The following is a 21,806-nucleotide window of genomic DNA, read 5'->3' as shown; positions in this document are numbered from 1 at the left end:
ATTGCATTGCAATCATTCATACGTCCCATTGTGCTCGAACTTTGGCCTGATCTGGGATGATTGTCATTTGAATGGTAAGCTGTTGGTTTATGCATCGTGTGCTTTATCGTTCAAACAGCAAAGGACTGCAACAACAAAAATGAAATGGAAAAAGAAGAGAAAATCACAACAAAGGACATTTGAAGCGTCCGTTTGACTGATTGTTGGTGTTTTTCTCTTTCACTTCCGTTTCTTGATAAATATTTTACGCGATTGTTGTGACGGAAAAGACCAAATAGCAGACGAAACAGAAACGAATATTTCAAGAGAGGCGTTGAATGACTGGTGTGTGTGTGTGTGTTGTATGTGTGTGCTTGTGAATGAGTGGTTTTTGGGTGAATGAATAGATGAATGGTAGATGGCATCGAGAAAGAGAGGGAATGTGTACTGACATTAATGCCTATAATAATGAGGAACAGTGAGATGATGGTGATGAGAACAACGACAATGGCGAGGATAATGGTGACGATGCGAATGTGGATTGATGCTGACGAATGAGGTATACCTCGAAGCCAAGATGACTTTGTATGCGCTCTTGCAATTATGTCAGTACAGTCTCAAGTACAGTACATGGACTTCTATATCAAACAACGACACTAATAGCATCAACCATCAAGAGAACATTTCATTTTAAAATACCTATACTACTACGACTACAAAAACAACAACAACAACAAAAACAGCGCCAACATTAATATTCATAAAATTACAGAATTTCTATACTACCCAGCATATATTATCACTGATGTGTGACAAGTTAATACATAAGGATTAAGGTGGAATTCCATACAAATCGTAAATCCATGCGGTGATTGAAGTGTTGATTTTTTTTTCTTTGAAAGTAACATCAAAACAAAAATTAATGCCGGGAATGTAATTTCACCTTTAGCATGTTTTATCGACTTGTGTCTGCTTTCTGGAGTGGAAGTGATACATTCTTCGATTCTGTCTCTATTCAGGGATTACTGAGTTAATGACTTTGGATAAAGAGTAGTAATCTCGCACTGACTTGATCGAGGGATTTTGTCCTTCTTTTAAGGATTTTGATTTCGAGCAATAAGACACTTTTTAGTGACTTATCTGGCTTTAAATCTAGGATCAATAAAATTAGAATTTGGATAAAGATCTCATTTATCGAATATTTATTTTCTATCCACGGTATATCAATAAAGCTATTCACGAACAAACAAATGCCAGTTTAAAAATTCAAATTATAACGGATAGTTCAAAGTAAAAAATGTTTTCCTTATATCAAAATAACTTTAGACCAAAGATGCTAAAACGTTAAAATAAGTCTTTGCCTATATTTGAAGCATTTTTATTCTAAATCTAAAGATTAAATATTTTAGTTAACCCTCTCACTGCCGAAATAAACCTAATGTTACTAATTTTAATTTTTCTACTAACAGCATGTAGAACAAAAATTACCATTTTGAAAACCTACCTCAATTACTTCAAGAGCTATATGAGCTTGTTCTGAAAACTTGATTCTTGAATTGTGACCAAAGAAGCGCTATTTGGCCTATAATATTCTTCAAAATGTGAGAAAAAATACAAAAAAGAACCCGAAAAAGTATCAGCTATAGTTTTTGTATGAATATCCATTTACTAGAAACATACAGTAGAAAAATGTTCTCAAAATTTCATATTTTTCGTTTTTTTGCTAAAGAAGTTTATAAAAATGTATGTTTGACCTCACCAATATGGAAAATATTTATAGCTTATTTAGACTAAAGCCTCTACTTTAAAATAACATCGAGAAATAAATCCAAACTAAGTGGGAAAATAGAATTTGGTGTCTTTTTCGAATGTCCTTCTAAGTGAACATCGGTAGTGAAAGGGTTAATTTAAGGATGATTTCTTTAAAATGTGTTTGTTTAACTTAAGTAAAATTTATCTTAGTTCAAAGACATACGTCCTAAATTTAATAAAAAAATTGAAGTAAAGATTTTAAACTTTATTTCAATTAAAATTTCATTATTTTAAAGAAATTTGTACTTAATATTTTGTAAAGTGCGCATCCAAAAGTTTAGGGTGTGTAGTCTTTAATATCACGTATGTTAAAGTTCGTTCTAGCAGAGTTCGTTGCTTCCATTTATGCTCTCGATTGAAGAATTCAACATCGGCCTTTAGCTTGGATATTTTACGATTTGAAATCACTTTTAGTGATGCATTTTTTCGCAAAGTAAATCAGTTCAGTAAATCATCAGATTATGGATGGACATGGAACTTTTTTAAACACTGCTCTTCTATGCTGTCGAGTAGAACGAATTACTTCTTCCATCGATCTAATCCGATTATCTACTTCGCAAATTGCAGGTACCAATATTTTTCCGATATTCACCAAATTTGATATATACGAGTTTTTTAATAAAAAAAACTAAGCAAAACATTCAAAACTTAAATGTGCCGCACTATATGTGAATCTAGTGGTAGTCATGAGAAATGTTTGCCGGGTATTCTCCTTAAGATGTACGTCAAGTGACACTCAAAAAAGGAGAACTGAACAAAAAGCCTAAGCCATTATTAAAAGAGTGTTTAGAAACGAAGGTATCACAAAAAAAAAATAAACAAAAAAGTGACACTGCACTACAGCTTAGTCTAGAACGAGGTTTATTGCAAAAGTTTTAACTAAACAAACATATCTTTTTTCGATAAAATTCATTTACATATAGACCTACAATATATTTTTGAGGAACAAGTAATCACATAAAGACCTAGGCTCCAAGAAGATTATTTATAAGCAACACAGGAACTTCGTTTCGGGGAAATACATTCTATTCATTAACAAAAACAATAGTTCAGTGTGAAACTTTTAATTTGTGATTTCTCTATTTTCTCAACCTTCTTTTTGGCATGGAAGATTGAACGCTTATTTCTTTTGACAATGAAAATTTGTATTCCTTATATGTCAGAGTTATTGGCCGTTTCCAAGATAATCAACTGTATTGGAGGATGCATTCCGGTTGGCCATGAATTGTCTGGGCAATTTTATCAGGTCTGTTATGACAAACGTATTCGCAAGGACCTCTATATATATGACCGAGATTTGCCTACAATATGGAGGTACATTGTTATTCAACTAAGAAGGAAGAGTTAACCAGCGGCAGTTAAAAATGTTTGAGAATAGTTTTCGTTCATATTCGTTACACAATATAGGCGTAAATAATTTTCAAGTGGCACTCGTATACCGGAATTGTTGTTACTTACTATAGATGTTTCTCCAGAACACGAATATATCGTCAATGGTAAACGTATTTTTTCTTAGGGATTGTCTTGAGAGTTACAGAAGAATGATTGTGTGGAAGGAGCCCTTTTGCAACAGAGACATTATTTAGGAGACGCAATTTATATATGTGTATCGTAAGTAATGCAATGGTTAGCGTATCACACATCTAGTCTTTCCCAATCATGGAGTGTGATTGTACGTTCACATACTCTAACTCTCACGTGTACATCCTTTCATTCAGGAAGAAACACTTCTTAAGGGTTACCATCCGACTCTAATTTTTTGTTTAGATTAAATCAATATGTGCAGGGCTTGGAAAGAGCACCAGTTAGCCATATATTTTTTTTGTTCAGAAGATCCCAACATATTTTTTTGTAAACAAAACGATTTTTGTTTTAACAATTTTTTAGAATAAGTTATGAAAAAAACCTGAGTGGTTATGTATATTAAAATTATTGGCATTAGTTATTGGGTATCAGCTGTGCTGTAAGAAGAGTTTTCTTTTCTGCACAAACGAAATTTTAGATAAAGTTTTCTATTGACTCTAAAAAATATGCTTTAAAGGAAAATAAAAAAATAGAGACAATTGTTGAATCGTTGGCCACAAGTTCGGGTTTATTTACTCATAAAGATAAATTCTTTTGTCTAAAATTTCGGAGTAAAGAAATTTTCTTTGGTTGTAGTGTTCCCAATTTTACAAAAATCAATTGAACACATTGTCTCCATTGCACAGATTATGTTGATATGTGCAATTGTTTTGTTGTGAATGTTTGCTAAGGTAAATCCAAAAAAATAAACCTTTCCATCGAGCATCATTTTAACAATGTATGAAGGTTGATTTTTACGTTTAATTTGGCAACCCTGTTTTGTATGCATATATTGTTGAACTCACATATATCCATGCCCATATACAAACATAATTTAGCACCGCGGGTAACAATTATTTTCTCTTTTTTTTACAAAAAGCAAAGTGTCTGCCATGTGGATGAAAAGGCACATTCATGCTGGCACAACCATCAATGCCGTTGTGTCGTTTAGAGTTGAGTAGGTATCCTCCTTGTAGCGAATGTATAGCCATATGAGTGTGAGTGGGCTTGTGAATTTACTGGTGGTTAGATATGTGTGTGTGTAACTATGTGTGCATATTTATTGTTTACCTTCAGCTTTCGTTTAATGCAGACACACACACACACACTTAGAAGCTATTAGAAGTTAACATCCTCCCCAAAAACTACAAACACTGATGACCGAACGAACCAGACATCCCTATTAGGGAGGTGTGAAGCTAGAAACAAAAAGTCTAAAATGTAGAGAGTGGGGCTTGCAATTGTTATTGTTCCATTACTTCCATGCAGACTCCCCTGCGGGACTTTAAATACAATAAATAGAATTGCTAACTCTTAAACATTTTCAGAAAAATGAAATCTATTGTCTCTTAGGTTTTTGTCCTGGGCCTGTCGTTACGCCGGTGTGAGAGAGGGAGAGAGAGAGAGAAAAGAATATTCAAGAGGTAATCTAAAACAAAAACTGAGAGAGTAGGAAATAATCAAGCAATAAATTCCGTAGACAAAAAATACTTCATCACAGAATGCTGAAAAGAAAACCCTTGGACAGGTAATTCTTCAACACAATCGAAATTAAATTGCAAGAAAATTCATGTAAATTAAAAAAAAAGCTTTAAGTAAATTTAAATGCAAACGAAAATGTATTTAGTATTTAATTCTCAACATTAAATGAGTGACTAACGAGAGCTTCTCACATGTCAGTAAGTGCCATAGACCTTAAATTTTACATAGATGATCTGTGCGGAGAGGAACATTTAGGGTCTCAATACATCCAGCCGAATTTTCTTTTAGAATTGGAAGAAGGTCTCCTTTCATATAATTTATGATGTCAAATGAATGTTTGTTGGACTTGAACAAAACTTTTTTATTGGATCAATATGAACTAATATTTTCTCTCTCTTCCTTTTACAGTGATAAAAGAAAAATTACTAATACTTATGGCAACCCAAGTAGGAATCAACACATGTATTGAAAATGTCTTGTCCAATTCCATCTTCTGTGTGAGTAATACATTTGATTGAGTAGACGATAGAAGCTAGACAAACTGGACATCACTATGGTGGAATCATCGAATTTGGGTAGGACGCTGAACAATCAGCCGGTTCAGCCCCTACCAACGCAATCACCATCGGGAATGCGTTGTGGCACACTGGAGACACGTGTGCGTGGTGCCTGGTATAGGGTACTGGTGACATTGGAAACCGACTATTTAGCTATAAGTTTGGATGAAACCTGTGAGAATTCCGGCAATGGTGGCGATCAATCAACAACACTAAATGGAACATTGGGGTAAGGAGAATAAAAAGTGAAAAAAATTTGTAAGCACATCGTTTAAATAAAAATATTTTTTTTATTATCTTATAGGAGCAATCACAGTGGCCACAATGGTTCAATACCCACATCGGCTTCCATGCAAGGCATGGGTGGTGGTGGTGTTGGTATTGGCAGTGGAGGAGGAGGTGCCACAACTACATCTACAACAACAGCACCCAGCAACGAATTAGATACAACAGACAATGGTGATCACATGCTGAACAATAATACTTTGGACAGTGGCATGGATATGTGCGATGTACCTGATCATGTGGCAAATCAAAAGAGACATGTAAGTTTGAAATTTTGGTACATTTTATTTTTAAAAAAAGAAAATAAACAATTTAAGTTGCCTTTTAGACTCAATGATTTTATAATTTTCTAAAATAAAATAGTGTGTTAAATGATTTTTATTGAAAAAAATCTAAAGGTCGATTTTGAATCAATAGAGAAATACGATTTAGATTTTTTAAGTTTGCCTTTTCCTTCGAGTATAGTTTTTTCCTTTAGTTAATGAACTCGTCTCTCAATGTCTCTTAGGTACGCATTATAAAGTCTGAAAATAATGGTCTTGGTATATCCATCAAAGGTGGCCGTGAAAATCGTATGCCAATTCTTATATCGAAAATATTTCGCGGCATGGCTGCAGATCAAGCAAAAGGCCTATATGTGGGCGATGCAATACTTTCGGTGAATGGTGAGGAATTACGCGAAGCAACACACGATGAAGCTGTCAGAGCCTTGAAACGAGCCGGCCGTGTTGTGGATTTGGAAGGTAAGTGAGAGAGAATAATGGGAATGATAGTTCAGGTGACTTTAAGAATTAAAATTAAAGAGAAAATTAATCCTATTAAGCCAAACAATTGTACCATAAATTAAAAAACAAATTCTCACATTGAGGAAAATTTAATTGCAATCAAATAATTTTCATGGACTATAAAATATATAAATTGTCTTTTGAAATTGGATTATTTTGAGGGCAAAACTAAATTTTATACCAAAATAGTGTGATTTTGTTTCTTCTCCAAATTCAAATCAAACTCGTTGAATACAAACAAGCCAACTGTTATCAAGAACTCAGCTTTTATTCCAGTTAAAGAGAAAACGTTTGAAATAAAATGGGAAATGCTCCAGATTCCACTTTTGGAGTAGTTAAACCTCTTTTTTGCGTGTATAGTTTACGTATTTGTTTGACCATCATTATATAGCTCATCGATATGGTTTATACCATATTTTGTCCTGTGGCAACAATTAATCTATGCCTTCTGGAAAATATCAAACATTGTGGCACTTAAAGCTGCAGCGATAAAAAATCATTGCTGGCATTTGCTGTTAAGTCCATTAATTTAAACAAGTTTTTGACATATTCCCCTGGAACATTATTCATAATCACTTTCTTCCATGTCATGCTGTATTGTGGCGCTGATTGTGTGAGAGAGATTTGAGTAAGTGCCAGTGCATCATAGATAAGTGATACAAAGCAATTGGTGAGAGTGAATGTGATTGTGTGCGAGAGAGAAAGAGAGGGAGAGTGCGTGCTGAATGGTTTAATGTAGTTTATGTACGCAGTTTAAGCGTACATCCATTGTATAGGGCATGTATATATGTGCGGAGGCAGGGTCACATATGGCACATTATTTGCCATTTTGTTGTATAAAGAATATTGCATATAAGAAAAAAAATATGATATAATTCATCATTGCAGGCCTCAAAGATACAAATGAATAAAATAAAATACGGCCAGATGGCAACACCAGAAACTATCCAAAGAAAAATAAATTATGATGGCCATTTATAATAAATTATTAGCTGAATTTTTGTACATCACATTTTCAACCATTTGCTGATATTTTCCACAAATAAATTAGTAAATTTTTTTAATATTTTCCTATTGGAGAATGAAAAAAATTATTACTTTTATATTTAATTTATTGTTCATAGGAAAATTGTGTCTCAATTGCGGGCCAGATGACAGCACCACGAAATATTCAGAGAAAACTAATAAATTATTACCTGTATTTAAGTACATCACATTTGCAATCATTTGATAAAATGTTCCAGATATAAAATATTTAATTCAGTTTAACTAAAAAAGTTTACACTTAATTTATTTTAATTTATTTTTATGTACACTTAATTACAACCAAACAAGTATATACGTTTGGTTGTAAGTTCGACCAGGCCGAATCTTATGTACCCTCCACCATGGATTGCGGTAACACTTGACGATGGCAAGGTATCTTAAAACTTCTTAACACCATCTTTTCAATTGTAAGTTATGTTAGACCATACGGGGTATATATTAAACGAAAATAAAAAAGGCCTATTAAATACGTATATAATTCCGTTTGACAAAATTTTCTATAGAAATAACATTTTGACAAAATTTTCTATAGAAATAAAATGTTGACAAAATGTTGTAAAGTAATAACATTTTCACAAAATTTTCTATAGAAATAAAATGTTGACAAAATTTTGTATATTAATAACATTTTCACAAAATTTTCTATAGAAATAACATTTTGACAAAACTTTCTATAGCAATAACATTTTCACAAAATTTTCTATAGAAATAAAATTTTGACAAAATTTTCTATAGAAATAAAATGTTGACAAAATTTTGTATAACATAGTAATGACATTTTCACAAAATTTTCTATAGAAATAAAATGTTGACAAAATTTTGTATATTAATAACATTTTCACAAAATTTTCTATAGTAATAAAATTTTGACAAAATTTTCTGTAGTAATACAATTTTGACATAACTTTCTATAGAAATAAAATTTTGGTAGATTATTTTTGGGGATCGGCTATATATAACTGAAGACCGATATGGACCAATTTTGGCATGGTTGTTCGCGGCCATATACTAGCGCAATGAACCAAATTTCACCACGTACTAAATTACAACCGGATCGGATGAATTTTGCTCCTCCAAGAGCTCCGGAGGTCACATCTGGGGATCGGTTTAAATGGGGGCTACATATAATTGTGGACCGATATGGACCAATTTTTGCATGGTTGTTAGATACCATATACTAACACCACGTACAAAATTTCAACCGGATCGGGTGAATTTTGCTCTTTCAAGGGGCTCCGGAGGTCAAATCTGGGGATCGGTTTATATGAGGGCTACATTTAATTATGGACCAATTCCTGACGGTTGTTAGAGACCATATACTTACACCACGTACCAAATTTCAACCGAATCGGATTTATTTTGCTCATCCATTAGGCTCCGGAGGTCAAATCTGGCGATCGGTTTATATGGGGGCTATATATAATTATGGACCGATGTGGACCAATTTTTGCATGGCTGTTAGAGACCATATACTAACACCATGTACCAAATTTCAGCCAGATCGGATGAAATTTGCTTCTCTTAGAGGCTCCGCAGGCCAAATCGGGGGATCGGTTTATATGGGGGCTATAAATAATTATGGACCAATGTGGACCAATTTTTGCGTAGTTGTTAACACCATGTACCAAATTTCAGCCGGATCGAAGGAAATTTGCTTCTCTTAGAGGCTCCGCAAGCCAAATCTGAGCGTCGGTTTATATGGGGGCTATACGTAAAAGTGGTCCGATATGGCCCATTGGCAATACCATCCGACCTACATCAATAACAACTACTTGTGCCAAGTTTCAAGTCGATAGCATGTTTCGTTCGGAAGTTAGCGTGATTTCAACAGACGGACGGACGGATGGACTGACGGACATCTTTAGATCGACTCGGAATTGCACCACGACCCAGAATATACACAGTCTTACACAAGTTTACATACGGTTTAAGAAATTGTATTTTCTTTAATTATTAAAATATAATAAAATATGCATATATATGCTTTAGATTTTGTAAATTAATTTGAAAAACAAAGTATTTGTCCATTTTCAAGAAGATGTTTTTAGTCTGGATTATAAACAACAACAAGAAACATGTTTAGTTATAAGGTAAAAACCTCAAGGGTATGTAAACTTATGTGAGACTGTGTATATACTTTATGGTGTCTTAGAGCAATATTTCGATGTGTTACAAAGGGAATGACAAAGTTAATATACCCCATCCTATGGTGGAGGGAACAAAAAAAAGGGGAGAACGGATAGGACAGGACCGATATGATTAAACAAATTTCATCTACAGAATTATAAACACTGGTAGAAAACGTGTCGTTATATTCACGTAATGAGTCAATAAAATAGAGGCAACGAAACAAATTCGTAAATATAACGATTTTTTTCATTATTTTAATTAATTTTCTTTCAACAAGAAACTCATTGTTAACGAATACTTTCATTGTCTTTATGAAAATATTTTGTTGTATCAAGGAAAACATGTCGTTGGCTCAAATTCATCAAAATTTTCTTTGTGTGAATAGTTCGCCTCATTCATCGAGAGTTATTATGTAAACAAACTAATTTTTTATTTAGTTTATTTATATAAATTTTTACATTTATTTTTGGTACTAGTATGTTTTTCTACTGATATACATTTTTTTGGGGAATTATTCGTTTATTTGAAGAAAATAGAATTAAGTGGCTATAAGGACATTGACTGCTGTCAAAAATGCATTATAAATTCCGAATTATGTTTCGTTCAGGGTGTTTACTCTCTTGTAAGTAAGTGAATGAGACATAAGCATAGAGTTTATAGCTTAGTTTAACCTTTGTTTGTGTTCGTGCATTGCATTAAAAACACCAAAATATGATTCCATCGAAAATAATATCCACACAGACACTGTCATCTTCGGAATCGCATCAAAAAAAGTGCAGAAAACTCCGGATGCATTCCCAGTGGTAAAATGAAGCTAAAAAGGCCTGACATTTTCATGCAATCTTAACTACTTGTTAATCCTTACAGTGATGTCGTAATAGAAGGATGTATGAATCTTGGTAAAGAAAACAATAAACCGCTAATTAGGCCCTTTACCTTTGTTGAGTGTATAATTAATGGGCCTAGTATTGGGCCCCAAGTTAAAGGACATCATACACACTTTTGTACTTGCATACATCGCTATAAGGATACAAAAATACAGAATAAAACATACTGAACTATTGTGTGAGAGAGAGAGAAGGAGCGCAGTCAAATAGCATACAACACAACTCATCAGAGTAAAGCTCTTAGCTATATAGTGCTGAACATGAACGATGTCGGGTGACGAGTCAAAATAAAACGATACAATAAATTTAAGTACGTGAGTGGCATAGAATACTGCAACAGCTGAAGCTACAACTGTGAAATCAAGCAAAACGAAAACGAAACGAAATCAATTCATACGAAAAACAAGTGAATATATATCAAAGGCGATGACAAACATATGAATGCACGTAGCCACATGGAGTAACAACAATGACATACCTTTGCACGTATGGTATGGTATGAGCTCAATTACTGCCAAAATGGTATATCTCTAGAAATGATAAATCTGTTGTTGGCAAGCAGTTTTGCTGGGAAATCGTAGATTTTAAAAATGATATACTTACATATATTATTTCGCCATTATATAATCAAAACTAAGGCTAAATATATTAATTTATACCTAAATTACATTTCAAGATTAACGTTGGATAAGACCGAAGCCCATATATTTTGCTCTTTGAAGCCCATGCCCTAGAGGTGTGCGCGTGACTGAAATTTCACTCACACTCACGCACATTCACGAAGCAAAATGTTTATTCCCGCACGCTCACGGACGATACGTGTAGTAGCCAATCCCACTCACGCACAATCACGAAATGAAAACCAGTACTCACGCACGAACTACTTTTAAAGACTCACACTCACGCACGATTCACGACAATTCACGTGATTCACGACAAATTCACGAGACTCACGACATTTTCCAAACGGAAATCAGCAAAGGTAACAAAATTCAAAGATAGAATATAGTTCGAGAGCTAAATTAATTTAAATTTACATACGAGTATGAATTAAATATTGATTTTTTTCGTGAGCGTGATTTTGCAGAAATTTTATTCACGCACACTCACGAACCGATTTTATTTCTCACGCACGCTCACGCACGACATATTCATTTTAGTCCCATTCACGCAAATTCACGAGAGTTCCTTCAAATTTTGTTCACGACTTACATGATTCACGCGAGAATCACGCGTGTCACGACAATTTCGTGTCACGCGCACACCTCTACCATGCCCATCTTAAAAAAAATTAATAATTTATAATAATGTCTTACTACAACGACAACATCACGAATATCGCTAGATTGTCTTATCTTCCTGATATCTTATCCAAAAATATTTAATTAATAGCATCAGATTTAAGTGAGCCAAACTCCACTTACTCGCAAGGATAGGTTAGGGTATTACATACATGTTTAAAGACGTTCCTTCTTCTCTTTCTCACTTTCATATTAATAGCATTTTTTCACAGACTCTCCACGATTACCAAATCTCTCTTACAAATACATGTGGCCCAATAATGCTTTTAGTTAAGTGATACTAATCTCAATATGATATAAAGAGATTATGATCTTTATATCACAATATATTTGGTGTTCAGTAGATACTCATTATTACTGTATGTCACTCTTTCAGCCTCACTCACTATTGCTGTGTGTGACTCTTTCAGCATATAATGGTGTCTCACACGAATACACAAAAAAATGATGTCTAGTAGCCTCTGAGGTTTCAATTTGTATTCTCTTTGTTGAAGAGTTAATTTTATTTTGATTTTTTGCTCTGAATTGTTTATTTTATTGAGATATTCAATTGTTGCAATCAATGCCTGCTATATATGCTGAGATCGTATGAGACATCATGATGTTGTTGGTCATACGAATGATTATCATTTATTACAAATTAACATTGAACCCCAACAATGAAACACATAAATATGTTTGTCGCTATGTTTTTATATTTCTAGGGCATTCTTGGACTCCATGTATTAGGCTAAACTGAAATATTGCTATTGATAGAATTGTGATAAGATGGCTATTGATTCGCAATGTAAGTGTTGAGAGATGTAATGACTGAGAACGAAGAGGAGACAAGTATTGTAAGGGAGAGAGAGATATATACATTTGATCCTTACAAAGGTCAAATGTATAATTTGTGTGTGTGTTTACATCTTATTGATAACAATGCAAATGGACCTCTGTTGATAGGCCGGTTTGCTTTTGGAAATAGACATATATGCCAAGACTATTTCATTTGGGCTCCTATTCATCATTGTAGGGCATCTTCGATAAATATTGTCGCGCCTTTTTGATGTAACCAAACAAACATTCGGCCCAACCTAATGTACATACATATATTATTTTATTTATCAATGGTGGGTGGATGGTTGGTGATATTTTAAATTGTTTTAATTTTTTACCGATTCTCTGCCTCTTTAGTCATCGATTGGGGTAGCATTTGGTAGATCATATTGACAGAGCATATGAATGAATATATGCTCTATGGGTAGAGCAAACAAGTGAGGTAGGGTAGTAATGGGTGGAAGAGAAGGAGTGAAATAGGGAGCCAAGTCTGTGGCGGAGACTAAAGCAATTATGCGTTTAACGCCTTATCGATTTTTTGTTCATTGTTGCTGTTGTCAATTTTTTCGATGTCATTTTGATGGCTCTACTGGAGAGTATTTCAGTGTTTTTTTGTTTGTTGAGATTGCCTTGATTCCAACAAGAATTGAATTCTTGATCATTTATAGGTTATTCAATTTTATACAGCTAACCCATGGTGCTGTGCTATTTGATTGGACTTGAGAATACGAATTTTTGGCAAAATATTTTATGAGCTCAGACCTCGTACCTTGTATCATACGCATCCAAACTCTGTTTTATGTATAAAAGCTTAGGTTAACCAGTTCATCATCATTAGTAGCAATAGTTGCTTTAGATTGTGAGAAACCACCACTATTTGCAATGATTACATTAAGAGGATTAAAACTAGCACTTATAGTGACATTGGCCATTGGCAGCTCTTCAGCCACTCCTTTGAAAAGGTCAAATGGTAGAAAATCAGCACGCCAAATAGAATTCACCACCCCTTCGACATTGGTGGAAACAAAAACTGGTTATCCTGAAGCTGGTTTTCGTCCAAGGATCCCCTTCGATTTACCCAAGCCCAAGGCAGTTACTGAATCTGCAATCGATACTACAACGGAAGCTTTTGAAACATTGTCAACTACCACCAGCTCAACTTTAGAGGATTTCGATGAAATTGTTCCCACAACTACCCAAAAGCCGGAAATAGAAGATTACACACCAGCCGATACATATGGAGCTCCGGATTTTTCACCTAAGCTTAGCGAAGAGGAATTCGAAGCGGAAGTAGTGCCAGCACCTGCTGTAGACTTTCAACCTCCCAGCGAAGAAGAAAGCCAAGATTTCTCTGCTCCCTTTGTTATTGTGGATGATGCTGATAGTGAGTTTATTGCTGATATTCCTGCCGCTGAACAAACCCCAGAAACCTCAGAAAGTGAAGCAGAAGTCTTAGAAACTACCGTCAATGAAATTCCAGAGACAATCTATGGAGCTCCAGCAAATGAGCCGAAAACTGATGTTGAAAGTATTGAGCAAGAGGAAGTAGTAGTGAAAGCCATCGATATCGATTCCCAAGTAGAAGAGACGCAAGAAGGCTCAGCTGAGACAACCTTGGAATTGGTAGGAGAAGGGGAAACTACCATCCAAGAGCCTGCCGAAATTTATGGAGCTCCTGAGAGTGAAGCAGATAATGAACTTCAATCTGAATTAGCTGAGGTTGAACAGCAAATTGAAATTCTTAGCCGTTTGACAAAACTCAAAAACGGACGCCTTGTTCTTTTGCCCAGCCAAAACGATTATTACTTTGGCCGTTTGGTCTCCTCTTCTAAGCCCTCGAAAAGAAGTCAACGCGTCAATGGACGTCTGATTACCCTGTAATTACCTACTACTAGACAAGTTGGAATTGTTTTCTATGGTGTTTCATTTGATAAATGAGACATTCATTTGTTTGTTATTTTTAATGAAATAAAAATTGAACTATGTAAGAGAAATTATTTCAAAATTTGAATTTTTGTAGAGTAAGATTTTCTACCACTACCTCAGAGCATTGTAAAGGGCTCAAACGTTTTTTTTTTATAGCGAATCGAATGCAAATCGAATGTCTAAACGGTTTCTATATATGAGGAGAAGGAATGTAGTCACCCCAATCATGTTTCAAGATCAAAATATTATTTTTGGGCGGTGACCATGGAACATGTTTGTCGCAAAAAAATTGTTTTCTTGGCAAATATGATTGCCGAAATCAGATATATAATTAAAAAAAAATAATAACAGAGTTGTCGCAAACATGTTCCCCGTCCAAAAAAAAACAGTTTGCTCTTGAAACATGGTTGAGGTGGTTATATTTCTTCTCTGGGTGTAAAATTTAGGGTCCGGACTTTTTCTCTCGTTTGAAAGATAACGTGATTTAAACCCTAACTCTGGAGGACCAGCTATGAGGAGGACCATATTTACTATACGCTGGTGAAGCGTATAATAATACCCAAAAATTTATGATATTATTTAGTTTCTCATTGTGGTCGCCATCATTTCAAATACTTTGGCCTTGAAGTCCTTAACTTTGAGTTTTTTCTTTGCCATTTAAAAATTCCAATGCAAAAACATGAAAAGCTTAATGTGAAAATCCTAGGGCTTCTACGAGGATATAAGAAACGAAGTAATATTTATGGTATTTTCGCAAATCAATTACTCTATCACATAGAAGCCCCTCAAAATGTGTAGGCCATGAAAATTGATATGAAAAAATGGTCTAATTGGGAATATTAGATTTCCAAAGAAATGAAAATAAACTGACTCCATGAACGCTTTAGTTGGTAACACAACAAAAGCCAGAACACAAGACAGCAAGCCCAGCATGGAATTCGAATACATTGGGGATTTATGCAAAGAACAACAAAAGTCAAAACATGAAAACAAAACCGGGTTATTATGCTAAGGTAGAAATAAATTCTATTGAATTCCTTTGAGGGGGTTTTTATCATTAAGTCCTTTGTGTTTGTTTGGTGTTTTTTGTCTTCTACTGGAAAAATGGAGGCCATGAAGCGTAGTAGGCAATAAATTCGTTTAATGTCCTTAATGTACTTAAAACTCGTTTACATGTCACACCAAGTTTGGCGCTTTCTACTCTTATCATTATGTATGGCCTGTTGTTCCAAAACTTGTGAGGGAGTATAGGTTTTGTGTGGGTGTGTATGTGTGTGAATGTGGAAGGGGAGAGGGTGTATTTGTTTCTGTGTCCCTGTGATACAAGGTAGAATTAAATTAAACACCCTTAGCAAAAATACAATTAAAGGTACAATAACAAATGAACAAAACCAAGGAGCGAGCGAGTGATATAAAGTCGGCAAGTAAGATACCAGCAATAGCAACAACCATATAAAAAGTAACAACAGCATTACCGATAACAAAACCAGTCAACAAACGAACCATTTCAAAATAAAACGAAAGCAAAGAAATCTAAAATTAAATAACAGAAGGCACAAAGGAACTCAATTGAAGTACAACTAAGTCTCCTTTGCTTAGGCTCACTGGGTGAAAGACAGATATGTGCAAAAAAAAAAAAGAACTGAGAGTCATTATCTGTCTACAGCCAACCACCAACCTGCACATTAAATCAACAATGAAAAAATGGTAATTAAAATTAAAAGACATCATGGAATAGCAATAAGGTGTCGGAAACAAGAAAAGGTTTCAAAAAGAATGGTGGTCTCTCGTCAAAAATACGATTAAGAGCAGCAATAGATGGGTGTCAAAGCTAGAGGTGCTCCCACTAAACATTCCGCAAAGCGAAGGAATGTGATCACCTCCCACAGCAAAAGGTTATTTGTGGAAGAGGAATAATGGAACATTTTTGCCGAAAAAATATTGTTTTCTTGGCAAACATAAAATGGATTCCGGAATCGGAAACATAAACATAAACCCCCACGAAATTGTACGAACAAATTTTGAAATACATTGAAAAATTAAATTTGTTCTTTTTTTCTAATCAAACATTTTTTTTTGTTCTAACCGAAATTTATATTTTATGTAAGAAAGAGAGAATCCGACGTTTACAATTGGGTTGATGTGTATATGAGCTGTATGTTCTGTATTCACATAAAGCAAAAATACTTTCCTCCAGAACGAAATTATAGACAAATGAAATTCACCTTTAATGTAAACTATTTTCTTTAAGAGCAAATTTATTTTTAAAGAAAATTTATTAGCTTCAAAAGAAAACTTTGTTTGTCTAAAATTTCGTTCCTCTGAAAAGAAAACTCTTCTTTCAGTGCATATAGTCCATGGTTCGATTCTTCATCCGGGCAAAAGGTAAAATTAAAAAAAAAATATAATAATTTAAAAAAATATAATAATGTAATTTAATCATGTGAAAATATAATATATGCGATTAGAAAAAAATATAATTTTGAACTAATATTTTTTTTATATTCATTAAAAAACATTCAACGAAAAATGTCAAACGATATTCATTGGTATAAAATTTCGCGCCTTTTCACAAAAGAAGGTAAAACAAAACAAAATAAAATATAATAAAATAAAAACTACTCACCCATTTCTGAAGACTTTTTAATTTATGCAAACACCAGCCAGTTTAAATTTCCTGCAATAAAAATAACAACAATAATAAATAAATAGAAACAAGAACAAACTTATCCATTTCTAAAGACTTTTTTTATATTAAATTCAATTAATTATAACATCAGTTAGTTGAGTAAACATAATCTTTTTAACGATATTGTTATTCATGAAAAATTGCTTTACTTTGAAAACATCCGAAAGGAAAGGCAATAATCTCTAAGATATATTCAGTAAATTTAGAAAAAAATATGTATTCTAAAAATATTTTTAAATAAAATATATTTGTATAAAAAAATCCAAATATAAAATACTAAGACTACAAAATCTTCACAACTAAAGCAGTACTTTTCTCAGTGTACGTCACACTTTCCATTGCAGTCGATCGAATTTACTTGCCTTGCAAAAACATAAAAACAGGACACACTTAATTGCTGTGAATAGAGAGGAAACGGAAGTGGGGAAAATTATCTACGTCTGCAAGTAAAGATGAATAAAGATGAATTACTGATCAAAAGAATGTGGCAACAACACTTTGGCAACCATCATCTATGGCCAAAGTTCAAAATGCAAACTTTTCTCTTTTCTCTACCTCCTCCAATGAATTTCTTTTATGTACAATAATTTATTGTACTCCTACTTACGGTGTTTTCCCCATCTAGATACTCTGGGGGGAGTGGTATGGCTCTGTGTGTGTGTGTCATTTATTGTTGTTGCTGTTGTATTATTCCCAAACCCACTCCCTCAGTTGACCATTTGATTGCTATAAATTTTGTAAAAATTGTGGGAGTTGCTCCATCGTAGCTCTGAACTTTCTTTATCCTGTCTGGATATCTGCAACAACTTTTTTAAGTGCGTAGCAGAATGGATGCATTACGAACATATAGATTTATCTTTGGCTAGCTGTGTGTGTGTGTGTTCATAGGAACATTGTGAGCAATGTATGTGGGTGAGCGGGAGAGCGAATGACTACAAGCATGGGTGGCAGAGATGAGTCGGGTGAGTACGTATAATGAATGTAGCCATTCATGAAAACTTTTTAAGTATGTTGTTGACATTTGTTTCCACAGTATTTGACATTTTACTGGCTCATCTCCACCCACGCATAGTAGACACAGACCAACTGAGATTTTTAACTGAAGAGTACAATGACAGAGAATGGCTTGTTGGCTTCCTGCATCTTCTTTATATTTGCAAGCTTTGTTGGTGTTGATGGGATGGTTCAGCTTTATACTGACGACAAACGTATGCCACCCCTAGAGTTGGTTTTTTGCTCTCTTACAACTGCGGGGTTATGTGGAGAGGGATTTCAGCATCTCTCTCTGGTAGTGTGTAGGTAAGTGTGTGTATGCGAGTGTGTACATAATTCCAACTTAGAGGAGATTTTAGTTAAACCATAAAACGTTCAAAAGTCCATTAGCCAAACCAAAGTTTTCCACCAGCTAACGTTTATCTTTACATTTAGAGCTTCGACTTAAAAAATAAATAAAAAAGCTGCAGAACCAACTCTGCGGAAGGCGAAACCAAACACCAAAAGCCATAGTAAAGTATGCGAGAGGGGTGTATAATTCACAAGGGCCGTGAATGAACAGAAAACGACACTCTATTTTGTGTTTGTTACGCATCTTGTCCAAAACGCCAGCATAAGAACGGTGTAAGAAGCGATGCCAACATCCTCATCATTGCAAACCAAAGGCCCTAGAGTCGTTGAAGAAGCAACAATAAATGTAGAGAAAGGTACAATGAGGCTGGAGTCGACAAAATTGAACGCTAAGTTAATCAAATGAATGGCGGACAAATTTGGAATACGGAACTTTCTCTTTGCTTTACATTTGCTCCCTACACTAAAAGAAAAAACTATGTCATATTTATGAATGTTTCATCAATAATCAGTTTTCCAATTCAACAAACGCAATGATACTTTATCAAAAACTGTGGGTACTTAATTATTTGTGCGGGCGCGAATCGTATGTGGAATTTTGGTATAGAAAGTCGAGACCCCGTAGAGTTAATCAGGGAGTTACCCAAGGTGGGGCGATATCTCCGACATAGTTCAAACTCTACATATCGTCTATTCCTGACGGACGTTGAATATACGGACAACTATACAATCGTGGTATCCAGCCCATTTTTACTGACACATGCTTCCACCTTACTGACCTTCCATTGCTAGAAATTTGAGAATATCCGCCACCAAATTCTCGGCCACACTATTCACTACATGGACAACAGAAGTACGCAGGATGTTGAATATAAGAGTCGACGGTGAGATAATTTCGACTACAAACTACCCCCAAATTCTCGGAGTTCCATTCAATAGCCTTTTCAAGTCGCCTGTCCAAGTCACTGCAATTTGTAATAAACTCCGTGGTAGAAACAAGGAGAAAGAATCCTTGTTGAATTGGCCGGTAGTGCGGACACCTCCGACCAGTGACACGCAGTGAAATAACATACAGAACTGTCTGAACGCCCTTAGAATGAACTCAGGGTTTCATTCAATAGCCTTTTCAAGTCGTTTGTCCATGTCACTGCAATTTGTGATAAACTCCGCGGTAGAAACAAGGTCCTTAAGTAACTTTCCGCACAAAGAAACTTTGTTGACTACATATAAGGCAATTCGCCGGACAGTGGTTAGCTATGCAGCGCCAGTATGGAGACCTCCGACAAGTGATACGCAGTGGAATAACATACTGAAATGTGACAGGATGTCTCCGCATTACACATCTGGATCATCTTTATGTGGGGACCAAGATCATCCCTATGCGTAGACACAATTACATGCTGTCAAGACAGTATCTCCTATGTTGTTATCGCAGTTACTATCCAAATTTCCATATTGTGGATAGACAACCTCTACACGGGAAGGGTTGATCTTCACCTTCTAGACCCCATATAACATAACAGACAGTTCTAAATAGGATTCCTGAGGATGCTGTACTACTTAAAACTGCACGGAATGTTAACACTGCAACTATGTCTAGTCACCTATTTCCAGGGTATCCAATTGCAAACCTACATTGTTTGGAGGAAAAGAGTGTATGAAAGGTTGAAATGCAGGTTATGAAATGCATGTTGCAGTCCAAGGGCGGAGACGAATTTGTCATGTTGGTTTATGGAAAATTTTTGGCAGACTCAGCATGTGGACTATGTGGTTGACTGGCTAAGTGGTGGAAGACTGTTTGTTTTCCCTTTTGTTTTCATGTTTTCAACTTCATTTAAATATTTAGCTAAGATTTTGGTTTGGGAAAAAACATTCTGCATTAACACAAGTTGAAATTCTCTTGGAATGGGTCAGTGTATGATTTCTCAGTCATACATATATACATTAAATGGGTTATGCCCGAACAGCAGAAGGCCTTGGTGGGGTAGCCATTACGAAATAGGCCTCTCTATATCTCTCTCCTGCTTTCGAGAATAATATACTAATTACGGATTATTTTATTCGAAATCTTCAGAATCTTCTTTGAGAGCAATTAACACAAATTGGAGACAATCGTTATTTCAGTTATCACCCATATGAGATGAGAATATATCAGCCCATTTGAGTCCATTTATTCGGCTTTTGCATACTTAAATTCTGTGCTTGCTTTAAATTTTATTTGTACACTGGCTGCTAACAATTGAGATATAACCCACATTTCACACACACATATATATCTATTTTACCTACGTTATTCAGCTTCCATTTTGACCTCTCAGACCTGTCATATAACCTCGATGTATTCTCAAGAGAAGTTTCTGTTGATTTCTTAGGTTTGTTGTTATTTAAATTTGATGCTTACAAAATGTCCCACATTCTCCATAAGCCATCTACCACATCTCGACTAGAGACTTTTGCATTCCCTTGGCTTTGTGTTGTTATGCCAAACGACCTCTAGAAGTCCCCAGTGCCTTGGCCTTTCTTCTTTCAGACTTTTTGGGGTAGGGTTGTTTATGCGTTGCATGGAACATGGTCGAACTTCTCGACAAGTTTATTTGCAGTTAAATGCAAAATATACACAAGTTATTATTATTTTTATTATTGTTGTTGTTGTAGTTGTTATTGCTAGTGTTGTTGATGTTTCTGTTCTGGACATTCTTTAGTGGGCTTTTCGTTCATTGTTGAATTCTACTTCCATAAGCATTTTAGTTTTTTTTTCTTTTTTTGATTTGTTGCAGGATACTGATGTGGTGTAGTGGGGAACTATGTCTATGAAAAAGGGCTTTTGTTGACTTAGCATTAGAGTGAAGGCCTCAGTAAAAACAAAAATGTTTATTTATCATTTTTTCCAGTTTTTTTAAGGAGGAGGGGGGCCGATAGGATTGAAACTTAGTTTGTTTGGCAAAGGCGATTGCCAGTAAGTAAGGCTAGCCCCAATGAATATGAACTCGAACACCATAAACAAGTTTCTCAAAAAATGTTTCCACCAAATTTGAGATGTTGTTTTATCATAATGACTATTAAACAATGTTTTCTAATAATTTTGGACTGATGGGAACTTCAAGAGGAGTGGGGGAAAGATTAATGTTTTTGTAACCAACATACATATGTGTTTTTTGGATTTTTAAATCCTCAATCATAGATGTTACAAAAATATTATT

At 34.7% G+C, this 21,806-nt stretch overlaps 2 protein-coding genes across 2 annotated transcripts in view; both read left to right on the top strand.

Moving 5' to 3' along the window:
- Syn1 (Syntrophin-like 1) overlaps window positions 1-21,806 on the top strand; it is a 76,421-nt gene that overhangs the window by 28,174 nt on the left and 26,441 nt on the right. Inside the window, exons 2-4 of the mRNA XM_075307321.1 lie at window positions 5,245-5,622; window positions 5,698-5,938; window positions 6,187-6,421. Of these exons, the coding sequence (XP_075163436.1) occupies window positions 5,390-5,622; window positions 5,698-5,938; window positions 6,187-6,421 (709 nt within the window). The 5' untranslated portion in view covers window positions 5,245-5,389. The remainder of the gene's footprint in view (window positions 1-5,244; window positions 5,623-5,697; window positions 5,939-6,186; window positions 6,422-21,806) is intronic.
- Window positions 13,359-14,641, top strand: LOC142234755 (uncharacterized). The gene has a single exon (XM_075305928.1). The coding sequence runs from the start codon at window positions 13,530-13,532 to the stop codon at window positions 14,526-14,528; it is 999 nt and encodes a 332-aa protein (XP_075162043.1). The 5' UTR covers window positions 13,359-13,529; the 3' UTR covers window positions 14,529-14,641.

Source organism: Haematobia irritans, chromosome 4 (genome assembly GCF_050003625.1).
Source record: "Haematobia irritans isolate KBUSLIRL chromosome 4, ASM5000362v1, whole genome shotgun sequence".
NCBI lineage: Eukaryota > Metazoa > Arthropoda > Insecta > Diptera > Muscidae > Haematobia > Haematobia irritans.
The sequence above is the reverse complement of the archived record's forward strand: the minus strand, read 5'-3'. Positions and strand labels throughout refer to the sequence as shown.

Excerpts from the sequence above, each read along its gene's own strand:
- LOC142234755 (XM_075305928.1), top strand. The coding sequence starts at position 13,530 with ATGATTACATTAAGAGGATTAAAACTAGCACTTATAGTGACATTGGCC.